Source organism: Phascolarctos cinereus, unplaced genomic scaffold (assembly GCF_003287225.1).
Source record: "Phascolarctos cinereus isolate Bilbo 61053 unplaced genomic scaffold, phaCin_HiC Scaffold_4;HRSCAF=312, whole genome shotgun sequence".
Taxonomy (NCBI): Eukaryota; Metazoa; Chordata; class Mammalia; order Diprotodontia; family Phascolarctidae; genus Phascolarctos; species Phascolarctos cinereus.
This window is the reverse complement of record NW_027555847.1, coordinates 581,672,953-581,688,240: the sequence shown is the minus strand read 5'-3', so window position 1 is coordinate 581,688,240 and position 15,288 is coordinate 581,672,953. Positions and strand designations below refer to the sequence as shown.

The 15,288-nt window shown below is 40.1% G+C and overlaps 1 protein-coding gene across 2 annotated transcripts in view; it reads left to right on the top strand.

The window, feature by feature from the left end:
- The first annotated feature begins 1,189 nt into the window (after positions 1–1,189).
- The window catches only part of TMEM64 (transmembrane protein 64), a 31,788-nt gene continuing 17,689 nt past the window's right edge, over positions 1,190–15,288 (top strand). The window contains exon 1 of one of the 2 annotated variants that reach the window (XM_020972893.2): positions 1,190–2,013. In XM_020972893.2, the coding sequence (XP_020828552.1) occupies positions 1,231–2,013 (783 nt within the window). In that variant the 5' untranslated portion in view covers positions 1,190–1,230. The remainder of the gene's footprint in view (positions 2,014–15,288) is intronic. The other variant, XM_020972891.2, reaches the window with a different exon arrangement.

Genomic DNA, 15,288 nt, shown 5'->3' with positions numbered 1-15,288 from the left:
ATCACAGAGTTTAAAAAGCCGAAAGTCAGAGCCAGAGTACAAAGAACCTGGGAAATCCACAAACTAGATAATTGACACCTGGACCGAACTGTGGGCCTTCCTCTGTTTGTTTATGGGGAACAGAAAGTCTTGGGGAAATACCACAGCTTGGGGCAGCTGGGTAAACTCTACATTCCTCTCAACCTCCCCGGGAAGCAGGGAGCTCGGGTTGTCTGCAGGCAGAGAGTGACCCCTCCCCCCTCCAGGGCCGAAAGCCACTGTTGCCCTCCCCCCCACCCAAAGCCATTTACAAATCAGGGAGGTGAGGTGGCACTGCTTTCCCCCAGGAGCCCCGCCCCCTTCCCACCCCCTCGTAAACTTTTGGGTTAACGGTCTTGCAGCGCGCAAAGCTCCCTGGTCCGGGGACCACGCGACGCCCCCCTCCCTTCCATGAAGGCAGCGCGTAGCCAACCCACACCCGCGCCCCTTTGCCCGGGGGCTCTGTAAGCCAAGTTCCACGAGGGCTGCAGGTTAGAAGCCTGAGACGCATGGCCCACTCCTGGGCCCACACTCAGGTGGCGCCAACTCCCCCCCCCCGCGCACGCGCACACGTACGCACGCGCACCGCAGCGAGGCGTTCGGCGAGAGGGGGCGCGCGCACGACCAGCTTTCCCCATTTACCCCCCTCACCTCTTCCCACCCAATCGCATCGACTCCCCTGTCTCTCCCCGAGCCAGGAGGGAGATGGGGGATGGGTAGGGATTCTCCGGCTGGGCCCCCTCCCTGCCTGCTACCCTCAGGGGCTGTTCCTCAGCCGGTCCACCCCTCCTCTCACCCTCTCCCCTCGCGACCCCTCGGGTTCAGCTGGGTCGGCAGCACGCGACGTCACGGGGGCGGGGCCTCGCTGCGCCCCGTCCCTTTTTTCTTTGCCCGCCCCCTTGGGGGGCGGACTGGCCCCGGTCGGGGGCCGGGGGTGCGGCGGGACTTTGCCTTGTTTCCCCGCTGGGCTGGTCTGACGCCGCGGTGGCGGCCGTGGCTCCGGTCCTCGGCTTTCGGCTTGGTCTCTGCTAAGTGGGGGGGGACTGAAGGGTGAAGGAATTCTGGAGGGGGGGCGCGGAAGGAGGCGACCATGAGCCGCCGCAGCGGCCGCCTCTGCCTCACGGCCCCGGGAGTCGCGGAGGGGCTGGCGGGCTGAGAGGCCGGGATTTCTCAGGGGTGGGGTGGGTGGGGGCGGCGGCCGCCGATAGCGGCATGTGGAGCTCCGCCGGGAGCATGCTCCAGTTGCTCCCCAAGCTCCTCAAGTACGCGGCTTTGCAGAGCCGGCGGCAGGAGCTGCTGACACGCTGGGGCCCTCCGAGGGCTGGGGGAGGCGGCGAGCCTGCGGACCGGCTCCCTCGGGGAGGCGGCGGCGAGAGCGCCGGGGCGGCGGGCGCACTTCTCAGCCCCTACCAGGAGCGCAACAGTTTGCAGTCGGACTTGGAGCTGCCCGCCCCGGGCGGGTCCTATCCAGGGAGCGGTAACAGCGGCTGCAGCGGCGGACCCGCTGCCGCCGAGGTGAGGACCTGGCGCTACTGCTGCCTCCTGGGCACCTGTTGGTGCAAGAGCTTCCTGCTGCTCTGCGCCCTGGCCGCCCTGTGCTTCTCCTCTCTGGCCCTGGTCCGCCACTATCTGCAGCATCTTCTGCTGTGGGTCGAGAGCTTGGACAGCCTGCTGGGCGTGCTCCTCTTCGTCGTGGGCTTCATCGTAGTCTCCTTCCCCTGTGGCTGGGGCTACATCGTGCTGAACGTGGCCGCCGGCTACTTGTATGGCTTCGTTTTGGGCATGGGGCTCATGGTGGTGGGGGTCCTCATCGGCACCTTCATCGCGCACGTGGTCTGCAAGAAGCTGCTGGCCCACTGGGTAGCCTCCAAGATCGAGGGCAGCGAGAAGCTAAGCGCCGTCATCCGAGTCGTGGAAGGGGGGAGCGGCCTCAAAGTGGTGGCACTGGCCCGCCTGACCCCGATACCTTTTGGGCTTCAGAATGCAGTGTTTTCGGTGAGTTGCCTCCCTCCTCCCTACCCCTTCCCCCATAGAGTCAGAATCATCTTCACTTTATTATTTCAGGTGTTTGCCCCGAGGGAGCTTTCATTTGAGTATTTTACTAGTACCCCAAAAGAGGATTCGACATAAGTGTGGAATCTCTTCTTTGAAGGCGAATATATAGGTTGGGCCAAAAGTTTTTATCAATGCCTGAAAACGACACTAAGACTTTTGGGACACCCCGTATAGTCTGGAATGGAAGTGATAGAAGCATCACTGTGTGAGACATGTCTTGCTTGCTTAGCACAGTGACTAAGAAAGGCTTGTTGACTGTTGGGGACGAGGAGTTGGGAAGATAAGAGTGAGAAAATATTCTTTGTCCACTTACTAGCGTAACTGACCTTGGGCAAGTTATTAAGCTGAACAAGCTTTAATTTCCTCACCTGTAAGATGAGGATACTACTACTTTCTAGTCAGCAAGCCTTTTTTTTTTTAATGCCTACTGTGTGCCAGGCAGTGTGCCAAGCTCTGGGGATACAAAGAAAGGTAAACGCAGTGTTTGTTCTTGAGGAGCTCACATTCTGTTGGGGGAGACAATATGCATTTATGCTGTAATTACTAATTATTAGGTACATACAAGATACAGGATAGAGTAGAGGTACTTGAAATTACTGCTTTATGAAGCTGTGAGGATCCAATGGGATAACCATGTAAAGTGCTTTGTAACAAGTCAGCATAACCCCCCCCAAAAAAAAGTTGTATCAAATAGATCTTGGATATTTGATCCTGTAAATGCTAAGAGCGGAACACAAATGTCTTTTGAGTACTGTTTTTCCTGGATTTATTTGGTAAATATCATTTAATGATAGGAAGTGATTCAGTGCTTAGATATTTTTAAAAGTTCTTGTGTGTGCCGTCTTTTTACATTCCTACTTATATCTTTTGCCTGCATTTTGACATTTGTTATTTAAAAGTACTGAAGGGAAGAGTTTGTTTAAAACAAAATTTTAGGTTTGTATTTAGGATCGCACCTATAATTTCATCAGTGTCTGGGGAGATTTTGGTGAGCACTCTGCCCTTTTTAATAATAGACAACTTTTCTGAAGCAAAGTGACTTGCTTTGTTTGGCATCTGGTGTGCTAGAAGCAACACTTGAAGACAGGGCTTCCCAATTCCTACACCACCTCTCTATCCACTTCTATATTAACAAAATTGAGAAAACACATTGAGTGATTTTAGTTTCCAGAAGCTAGATGCTTATTGATTGACATTTTGGTTTCTTAGAAGTAAACTTGTTTAAATTCATAACATCTGAAGTGCCATTTTTGCTTGTTCAGTAAATATTTTAGACGCTGTAAAACTTGGGGCGATATCTAACAACCCTCGAATACTGTGAGATTTTTTTTTGCTTAAAATAATGTGAGTCCTACAAATATCAGATAGGAGTACATTCTCATAGGAGGGCACTCCTCCATTTTTAAAATAAATCTCCCCATTTATTTTAAAATAAAATCTGATTAAAATTTGCTTATTCTGTTTATTTTTGTAGCTAATGCTTTTGTCCATGCAGGTGTGATGAGTACAGATAAAGCTAGTATAAAGAGCACTGGATTGGAAGGCAAACATAAATTCCAGTCATAGTTTTGGGACTTTTTTTTTTTCCAGGACCCTCTGTGCTCAGTCTCCTGATCTGTAAATTGAGTAGGCCAGAATTAAATCTCTAAAGTATCTTTCAGTGATGGAATTCTGGGATTTAAAACATGTAGTTTTTGCAAAAATATTGATTTTACATCTTAGGAATGATTATTTTATGTAACTGAAGTAGACATTCAAAGTTGTAAAGTTCGAAAATTTTAAAAACATGGAAGATAGTAATTCTAGTGCAGTTGACTGATTCTGAAAGGAGGAATACTGTAAACTTCCTTGGAAACTGTCTTGTTGGTTTTACATAAAAAAAAAAAGATTCTTCATGCTGCCCCTTCTTTCCCCATGAAATTGTGATCTTTTGTTAAAAAAATTACTTTTTAGTTTATTTGCATTTCATGGTATTGTTTTTTGATTAGTATCTTGAATCATATGACAGGCTTGGAAGAAGCAGTAGGTAAAAGGCCTTTAGTGAAATGTAGAGGTAGGAAATAGATCATTGATTTTATTTGTGTAGGGAACTCTCCTGACTGAGAAGATTCTCTTTACTGAGATTGATTGGCACTTTTTCTACAACTTAGAGTCTTAGAGAGTTGCCTACAGCCCTGAGGTTAAGTGAAATCACAGAGCCAGTATGTTTGTGGCAGGACCAACCAAGTCTTCTTGGGTTTCAGGGCAGGTTCCCAATCCACTTTTACCACGTTGCCCCTAGATAGTAGGCAGAAAAGGATAATTGTTGCACCATGCCATGAAGTAGTCTGCTTCTCCAGTTGTACTTTTCTTCCCATTTGATTCCTGCATTTAGAAATGTAAAAGGTAATCTTTGACATTTCTGGAGTTCCTTGTGCTCTGTGGTGAAAGAATAGAACCTAAGCTGCTTTATTTCTGACATAGTCAATTGAATATTTATTAGTGTAGATTACCTGTCTATACTGGTTGGATGGAATCCACATCATTAGAGTCTGTAGGTAGGAATCAGTTAAGTTTTTATTTTAAGAATGATAAGCTTTCTTCATATTCATTACTTTGGAAGGATTTTATTTCATCATGAGGAGTTTTCTTTCAGCTGACACAAAGCAATTCTTCTACATTTTAGTTGATGGTTGGGGAGAGTTACTACAGTTGAAAAAGTTATCAACTCTGTACTTGGCTTGGCTGGCCTTTAGACAGTAAAAGTAGAAACAATCACCAACTAGGTCTACTTAAAGTTTTGTAGGATTTTGTAGGATTTTTCAGAGCTTGCTTTCTCCTTTTGTTACCTGGGAAGAACCAAACCCTTGGCAGTTACTTCTAGAACACAGTGAGACTTAGGAATAGGGGATGGGAATGAGCATTTATATAGTGCCTAGTATGTGTCTGGTACCGTGCTAAGCACTGGACAAATATCTCATTTGATCTTCACTACAACCCTGTAAGGTAGATGCTGTTATCATCCCTATTTTACACTTGAGGAGACTGAGGCAGACAGTGTAAGTGACATGCATAGGGTTATACAGGTAGTAAATGACAGACCTAGATTTGAACTGTGGTCTTCCTGACTCCAGACATCATGCTCAATCCACTGTGGAATCTAGAACATTAGTGTAGGTGTTTCCATTTAATGTGTAGATGGGGTAGTGGGAGTGATGGTAGTCATTGGTGGTGGTCATAATCATTTTTTACTTGGATTTCTTCCTGTTTTTAAAAAAGGATAAATACCTAAAATAGTTGAAGCATTATTTGGTAGATTTGATAGCCTCAAGAGTGTCTTTCTAAATCCATGTGTATCTATGATTCTCTAAAAGTCAGATAGTAATTTTTAAAGTATCTACTCTAGATATTATTTTCAGGCTCTTAGGAATTAAGCAAATTAAATGGTGAAGCACTTTACTTTTACTGCCAAGATATTTTTTGTTTTTAGGAGTAGGCCTTTTAAACTGATTATCTCCTTCAGCACTAGAAGCAGGAATGGGATAGTCTTTAAGAAGAAAGGAGACTGAGTTTAGGTGGTTATACAGTTTAACACTCTTGCTTAGAGCTTTCTCCCTCACCCCTCTTGGCTCTGCCTGAAAGCATCCAGTGAATTTATCTGTGTTCACTAGGTTTTAGAAGATATTTTCTTCTTAGCAATTCACCTTAAAGTGTGAATAAAGAAGTAGACTGGAGTTTAGTACAGATATTTTCTTTTTAAAAGGAGATGCTATCCCCAGGTGATTCCAGGATCAGACATTTTTGGGAGAAGGGACCTTAAAAGTCCTCCAATCCAACCTTATTTTACTTAGGTCTAGAGAGTGATTACATACATGACTTGCCCAAGGTCTTACAGGTATTAAATAGGAGGAGTGGAGTATATGGAAATACTGGGTCCTTTCTCAAAGTCAGTGCTTTTTCATTACCCCATTTCATGATAAAAATATTTTTTAAGTAGGGTAAAGATGGGAAGAGGAAGGAGGTAACTAGTGCCTTTGCATAGCCATAGTACCTTTGTTGGCTACTACTTTTGCTCAGAAGTCAGGAGTCATCAAACTTTCTTCCACATTTGTGAAAGATTTCCAACCTTTGATAGATGTTCATAACTTTTTTTTGAATATGTTTGTATTTTAGAAAGTTTTATGGTTTTATTAAAATTTATGCTTGAATTATTTCCCCTACCATGATGATTCTTGTCATTGAAAAAAAAAATCAAAATGAGTCTTTGTAATAAAGGCATGATTTATTTATTACGGTATTTTAAAACATAGTTGTCCAGTATGTCAACTTCTTATACTTGTGGCTTGTGGTTAAGTAGTCTTAAAGTGCTAACATGTGTACGTCAAACTTGAACTAGTGTTTAGAAACCAGGAATGAGTGCAGTAATAGACTACTTAACTTAGAAATGAGATTTCCACCATCCACACTTTGAAGCAAAAAGGTACTTCCTTCTCCCTGTAAGCTCTTACTTTTATCTGACACATGGCAAGATGGTTTTCTACCCCAGAGGAGATTGGAAAGACTTAAAAAGGCCGTTGGAGGCATCCTCAGCAACAGCTTTGATAAGTAACAGGACAACTACGAAGAGATTGGGGGCAGGGGAAGAGAAGACTGAAATCATATAGTGCTAGAATTAGAAGGAACCTCAGATTTCATCTAGAGTAGACGAAGTCTTATGGTAGGCATGAATTCATCCTTCTTAAATAATTTCTGACAAATGGTCAGCCCTCTTTTATAAGTAGTCTTTCACCCTCTTCCCACCTCCCCCAATCCTTGAGTCTTTTACTTAAACAAGAAAAACTGAAACTTTGTATAGGAACTTTATTGGAATGTCTAGCTTAAAATGAGATTTTGAGTTTATACTATTTTTATTATAATTTTTTTAAATGATGCTTTAAAATTTAAATATTTTAGCTTATTTGATTACTGATATGAAAAATAAAGTATTTTTCTAAAGTAGAATACATTTTTTAAAAAGAAATTAGATGTATTGAAAGGACCCAAGTCAAGGCTATTTTGATGAGTTGAAAAATATAGTCTATAAAAATGGGTTTATATTGCTTTTTTAGTGTTGTTTTGAATCTTTTCTTTGAATATTGTAAATCATCAGTTAGAAGGACTAGGACAATCATTGTTTCAATTCTGCAGTATGTATCATTCTTTGTGCTGTCCACATATTGAATCATACCCTTACCTGCCTGTGCTTTTCCTAAAGGAATATAAATATTGATTGCTTAAACCTCACAAGATATCTTGGGGTTTACTGGTTGGATTTCTTTTTAAGGACCATGCCTTAAACCCAGATCATTCTGACTCTCATTGATTGGCCAACAGTAGGTCCCAGTCCAGGCCTCACTTGGTGATTGTTTGGGCTCTGATGGCTCAGAGTGAGGGTAAATAGCAATTGTTTCTGTTTTGGCCAGAAATCCTGAAGGTTTTTGAGGGTCTTCCCCTCCAAGATTGGTTTTTTTTTTTGGACTAGGTAAAAGAGGCCATTCTTTCCCTCATTTCTTACCTAGTCTTAATCACTGAATGGGTGTTGCCTCAGACATACTGAAACCTGGAAAAGACCTCAGCTTTAAAAGGCCAGGGTCTTGACCTCTTACTGCATTCGGGGCCATCTCCAGTCATCCTGATGTGTATCTTGCCACGGGACCTAGATGGCTCTGGAGGAGAAAGTGAGGCTGATGACTTTGCCCAGCTCTGTCTCACTTAAATCCAATTCACTTGCAAGTCATTACCTTCCTGATGTTGTGGTCCTCTTGGAGAAAGAAGGACAAACAACAGCAATTATTCTTTATATTAAGTGATGTATGTGTATAAACATATACATTTCTCATATGATTGTCATAATCTCTGAAGGTAGAGGCAATTCTGATTTAATCTAATTTTTTGACCATTGGAAGTTGCAAAATCTACTATAACAAGTTATTAATATTAATGAGATATTTAATAAGACTGCAGGAACTGTAGGAAGATAAGGACAAAATCTTGTTATAAATAATGTTGTTCCTCTGAATGTTGGAAGAGAATCTTCTAATCATAAATTGTCCAAATTACTCTGAAGAAATACTTAATTTTTTATGTATTTGTGTAGAAAAACTAAAATATTTCAACATCTTAAGAGTATAGACAATTAAAGTTGTGTGAAGTTTCAGTTCCTAGTGTTACAGTAGAGTTTTTGAATGCTCCCGCAGTATAAATTGTCACATCTCAGTTCAGACAACTTGAAAGACATGTTTTTTAAATGATGTTAAAAAATAGTGTTTACTGTCACAGCCTAGCCTAGGACGTATTTAATTCTACACCTAAAAGAGTATTAAGTTTGCCCAGATTCCTCTGAGTTTTGAGCTCCCTGAATTGTGAGAACTTAAGAAATAGGTTGGAAATTAAGGATGAATGAAGAGGCTGTAGTGGTTCGGCTGCATAGGCAGATTACTTTCATATAAATTAGCCATCAGAATTAAGAACTTAAACAGAGCTTTGGAATTATGTATCAAATCCAAGCTAAAAATCACATATTCTGAAATAGGAAATTGTCCCTCTTAACTGAATTAATTACTTTCCTCTTCATCTGATTTGGCTGCGTGGTATAGATAGTGATAATGCAAATTCACATTTATGTAACACTTTTACAAAATTTCAACCCCAAACTCTGTGAGGCTGATAGTTAAAAGTATTATTATTCTCTTTACAGTGATTGTCTTAGTCCCTCTAATTGATGAGGAGGAGAAAAAGGTTCGGAGAAGTTAAGTGACCAAGTGTCCAAGGGACACAGTGAGTAGGAGGGCCAAGACTTGAGCTCAGGCTCTCTGACTCTACAATGGTAGAGTCTTTTCTAGTCTATTGTGAATGGTTACAGTAAAGAAAACAGGGTGAATTTAGACTCACATTATTAACAGAACCACTTTTGACCTTAACCTTTTGTGTAGCTGTAATTTTGAAGAAGTTTTTTCCTTATACAGAGGAAAGAATGGTAGATTTGAAGTTGAGGAACTATGTTTGATTCCCAGCTCTGTCCTCAAAAAAGTCATTTAATTGCTCTGGAGCTCATTTTCCTCAGGATGAAGTGAGGGAATGGATTAAATGACTTCTGAGGGTACTTTTGGCTCTAAATATTTAATCCTGTGTCCATAAGCTTTAAGCAGCTTCTTTGTAGATTTCACCCACTGATCCAGTTTATGCTTTTTGGGGCCATAAACAAGTCTCAACTGTTTTCCATGTGATATCTATTTATATTCTTGAAGAAAGCTAATATTTATATTGTACTTTAAGGTTTATAAAGGACCTTCCATACGTTGTAATCCTTGTTATCATTACCATCCCCAGTTTTTACAGATGTGAGGAAATTGAAGCTGAGAAAGGTTGTGACATGACTAGGGGTCACACAGCTTGTTAAGTGACAGAAGCAGACTTTGATCTCATGTCTTGGCTCAAAGTCCAGTGCTCTTTCTGTTATGTCACCTAGCTCTTTCTAAATTAAAGATAGCCAATTCCTTCAAGTTAACTTTTTATAAAATAACGCATTATATCCACCTTTAAAGCTACTTTATGGAATTTTTGTTCAACAGATACACATTTTAATTATATTGTTAAGGAACTTTGACATAAGAAAGACTTGTGGCCTGCTGAAGGTAATGAATTTGAGTTTAATTGAACTGGGACTATAATTAGGTGACTTTTTTTGTAAATGGTATTTTATTTTTTCCAATTACATATCAAGATAGTTTTCAACATTCTTTTCTTTAATAAGATTTTGAGTTTCAGAGTTTTTCACCCTTCCTCCCTTCTGTCCCCCCCTCCTCAAGACAGCAAGCTATCTGATATAGGTTATACATGTGCAATCATGTAAACGTATTTCCACATGTTGTGAAAGAAGAAACAAAATAAAAGGGAAAATCGACAAAAAGAAACAAAAATGAAAATAGTACGCTTTGATATGTGTTCAAACTCCATAGTTCTTTCTCTGGATGTGAATGGCATTTTCCATCATGAGTCTTTTGGAATTGTCTTGAATCATTGTATTGCTGAGAAGAGCTAAAGAGCTAAGTCAGTCATAGTTGATTGTTGCACGATGTTACTGTTAATTTGTATAATGTTCTTCAGTTCTGCTCACTTCCCTCAGCATCAGTTCATGTTAGTCTTTTCAGGTTTGTCTGAAATACACCTTTTCATAATTTCTTATAGCATAGTAGTATTCCATTACATTCATATACAACAACTTGTTCAGTCATTCCCCAGTTAATGGGCATTCCCTCAATTTCTAATTCTTTGCCACCAGAAAAAGAGCTGCCATAAATATTTTTGTACAGGTAGGTCTGATCTCTTTAGGATACAGACCTAGTAGTGGTATTAACTGGATCAAAGGGTGTGTACGGTTTGCCCTTTGGATATAATTCCAAATTGCTCTCTAGAATGGCTGGGTCACTTCACATCTCTACCATCAGTGTACTGTCCAGATTTTCCCATACCTTCCCCAACATATATCATTTTCCTTTTCTGTCATATTAGCCAATCTGATAGGTGTGAAGTGGTACCTCAGAGTTGTTTTAATTTGCATTTCTCTAATCAATAGTAATTTAGAGCATTTTTTCATAAGACTATAGATAGCTTTCATTTCTTCATCTGAGAACTGCCTGTTCATATCCATGGACCGTTTATCAATTGGGGAATGGTTTGTATTCTCATAAATATTATCTGCAAAGAGTGATATTTTTGTTTCCTCATTGCCTGTTCTAATTCTTTCAATTTTTTTCTTCTCTTATTACTGAAACTAACATTTCTAGTACAGTATTGAATAATAGTGGTGATAATGGGCATCCTTGTTTCACCCCTGATCTTACTAGGAAGGCTTCTGGTTTATCCCCGTTACAGATAATGCTTGCTGATGGTTTTAGATAGATGCTACTTATTTTAAGGAAAGCTCAATTCATTCATATACTCTGTAGTGTTTTTAATAGGAATGGGTGCTGCATCTATTGAGATAAAAATATAATTTCTGTTGGTTTTGTTATTGATATGGTTGTTTCTGCTAATAGTGTTCCTGATATTGAGCCATCCCTACATTCCTGGTATAAATCCCACCTGGTAATAGTGTATTATCTTGGTCATCAGCTTCCACTTGCCAAATTCTATTTTTTAAGGAATTATTTTCTCCAAGTGATCTTTTGTACCTCCTTTTCTATTTGGCCAATTCTATTTTTTAAGGAGTTGTTTTCTTCAATCAATTTTCATGCTTCCTTTTCCAAACTGTTGACTCTTTTTTTCATAATTCTCCTGCATAACTCTCATTTCTTTTCCCAACTTTTCTTCTCCCTTTCTTACTTGATTTTTAAAATCCCTTTTGAGCTCTTTCAAGAGCACTTGAAACCCATTCATATTCCCCCTTTGAGGCTTTGCATATAAGCATTTTCACACTGTTGTCCTATTCTGAGTTTGTATTTTGATCTTCCCTGTCACTGTAGTAGCTTTCTATCGTTAGGGCTCTTTTTGTTTTTGGCTCATTTTTAAAAAAGTTGAACTCCACTCCTTGGGTACAAGGAGCATTGTCCCAAGCTTCCTGAGCTGAGGGCCAGGAGCCTGGTCACTGGCTTTCTCTGCCTGGGCCTCTGGAGTTGACAGTTTGGCCACTGTCCTGGGGTGGCCAAGCCTAGTCACACCTGTTGTGCCCTAGGTTTTGGGACTAGCAGTTTGCCTTCTGTACTTGGAGGCCTCACAGGTGGCCTGATGATCCAGAACAGCAGGTTCTTTGTTGCTTATCTGTGCTTTGTCTAAGTCTCCCTTTGGCTTGCATGGCCACTGCCTGCCTTGGGCTGTGCTCCCCTTTTACCCTAGTTAGATAGACCTTTCCTGAAGTCCTTCTAAGTGGTCTTGGTCTGGAAAAATTCTTTCACTCCATCTTTTTGTGGATTCTGTCGCTCCAGAATTCTTTTGGAGGTTTGATTTAACTTTGTTTCTGAGGGAAACTGGGGAGAGCTTCTCTTTGCCATCTTGGCCCCACTGTCTCACGAACTTTTAATATTGTCACTTTATGGTTATACAATCCATTATACTCCTCAAAACACTTTAACTTAGAGAATTGTGATCTCAGTATTTAAGTGTTCTTTGTAAAATGAACTAAGTTTAAACTAAGTTTAAAATAAGTAAACTAACTTTAATAATTGTGCAAATAAAAAGTAGAGGTCCTTACAAATCATTCTGTTGCTTTTTTCTGTGTCCTGGAAGAAAGCAATTTTCAACTTCAGTGACTCACTCAACAGTGAGAGATCTAAAGATAGAGATTTCTCTGCTGAAAATTTTCTATTGCCAGCTGCCTAAATATCATATTCAGAGATGAAGACAGGATGTTTCTCCTGTTGAAAATTAAGTACTGATTTAGAGAGGTAGTGACTATTATTGTTAGGTTCTATTTGCTACAGTGTACTGCAGTGAATCAGTTCCTTGTGACTTGGATGGGAGAATGGAATGGAACGGAAAAACATTTATTAAACTCTTACTATGTATTTAACTGTGTATGTAATCTTAGGACAGTGAACAAATAATCAACATTTTGTATTTACTTTAAAGCCTCCATTTGAGAAGCTTTGATCATAGTATCAGTTCCACTGGGGTAGGTTATATTCCCTGTGATGAGGATTGTAAGATTTCCTCAGAATTGGGAGATAAACATGCAATTCCAGTGTCATTGTTCCAATAGATTCTAGGGTCAGGGATGTTTTCCCTAGAAATTCTTTTGTTTTCATGATTAAATGGATCTGTAGTTTCACCTGTAGATGTCGGCTCCATTAACAAAATAACAATAAACATTTTCTGAGCACCTGCCATATATAGATAACAGCTTTTTCACACCTTTTCACATCCTGTGTAATTCTTTTCCACAAATCTTCCTTTGGCAATCCACCAAATTCACTAGAAGACTTTTTTTTTAAATGAGATTATCATCATAGCACTTAAGTGCCCAGGTTTATGACCAACCCTGTATGCTTCCAAAAAACAGCTTTAAAAATTGTCCAAGAGAATTCTTCATTGGTAATATGCTACAGAGTATCTGGACCTGTTTGTACCTCCTGGGTCACTTGTGGTTTTTATTCTTCTAAGACTGCAATATTCCATGATTCATATCCATGTAACCTTGTTGGGTAATGTTGGTTTTTGTGACAGTATGTAGTTTGAAATCATTGAAAACCTAGCTTAATTTCTCAAATACTATTCAGCTAGCTCTCCTCTCAGCCCAACCTATTGTCTAAGAATGCTTGTTTAAGATCAACATATTGACAGAATAACCCAAAAAAACTTCCTCCAGCCACATGTGTTATTGTAAATAAGCATTTTTTTCCATTGTTTTCATTTGTTTGGCATTGTTAGGGGTTTCACTAAGGAGCTTACAGTAATTTTCTAGGGCTCCAATTAGAGACAAATATTGTCTCTTCTCTTAGAAGAGAGATTTTCATTTCTTTGGCCTTCCAGAGGGCAGCACTCAAAATAATGTGTGGAAGTTACAGAGAGGTAAATTTCAACCTGATATAAGGAGAAACTTGCTAAAAATCATAGCTATCCCAAAGTAGAAGTACCTTGGGAGACGTAATGAGTTTTTTCTCACTAGAGGTCTTCAAGCAAGGTCTGGTTGACTGTGTTTTGAGGTTGTCATAAAAGGAATTCTTGTTTAAGTACCAATTGTGCTGGATCATCACCTCTGTGGTCCCTATCAACTATGAGATTCTATGATAGTATAGTATAGTGTCTTTTTTAGACAGGAACATTTGGCAAATGTCAGCATCAATGGCAAAATCTTATTTTAATTTTGCTTAGGATGTCTACTAAGACACTGGTGAACGCACCTCTGGAGAAAATATCTTTCTATGTTGTGCATCTTATTTCATGTTGGCACTCAGATCATCGAACAAGGTTATTTCTTTGATCACATCTATCAAAGAGTTTGATGTAATTTTAATGTAATACATGAGATACTCCTTGAAGTGAGATTTAAAGAATGGATTTTGTTCTACTGAGTCAAATTTTTTTTAAAAATAAATAATATAGTGGAATGTTATTGTGTTTATGCTTCTCATTGAGTAATGTTACTTTCTAGATATAGTCTGCTTTAGAAGGTCATCTATCTGTGAGACTTCACTTATTTTCTTTTGATCAAAAATATTCTTGATTATTCATAGCATGTTCTCAGAAAGATTTTATTGAAATGAGAAAGTAGTCATATAGGCTTGTCTTGTCACTTACTGGAGGTTAGAAAGTGCTATCTGTAGAAATCTTACACTCTTTGAGATATCTTGAAAATTGATCCCTAGGTAACTTTAAAATTATATTACTTCTATTAATATCGTCTTCAGCATTTCTTTATCTCCTTCAGTACCATTTTCACTTTTTCACATATTATATTGGATACTGAGGTATTAGAGGTCTGATGCTGTGTTTCATCAGTGATGATCACTATAAAAATGTCTGCAGATCTGTTACATTTTGGTCTTTGCATTGGGATAGTAGAGATGGGTAAGGTGTTAAGGCTGGAAAGATAGGAGAAAGCCATATTGTAAAAGGGCTTTGAATGTCAAACAGAGAATTTAAATTTGATACTAGAGGTGAAAGGGAGTCACTGGAGTTTATTGAATGGGGGAGGGGGAGAGAGACGGTGACATGGTTTGGACTTGTGCTTCTGGAAGATCAGTTTGATACCAGAGTGGAGGAGTCCAGAAATAGGAGACTTGAGGCAGGGAGACCTGTTAGCCTGCTATTGCAGTAATCCAGGGATGGGGTGAGGAGGGTCTCTACATTAGGGTAGCACCAATATCAGGAGAGAAGGAGGTATACATAATAGATGTTATAAAGGTAGAATTGAGAGGGTGTGGTAAATGTTTAAACATGTAGGGCCACAGAGAGTTACGGATGACACCTGAGTTGTAAATATGGGTGACTGTTATTCTCTGATTTCATTTGTAATTTGGGAGTGTTGTATAGTGGAGGCCTGTTTAGATGTAGGTCAAAATAAATGAACTCTGAAGTTCCTTCTGACTTAAAGTTCCTGTAATTGTGTTTTGAAGATGATCTAGCTTGATTTTATCATGGGAAGCTCTCTACAGGCTCATTTCTTCATAATTGCCTGCCACTGCTTTTAGCTGCTATTACTCAGTCTTTCATTCTCTTCCTTAATGTGTTTTTTTTTAACAAATAAGCTTTTGTTATAAA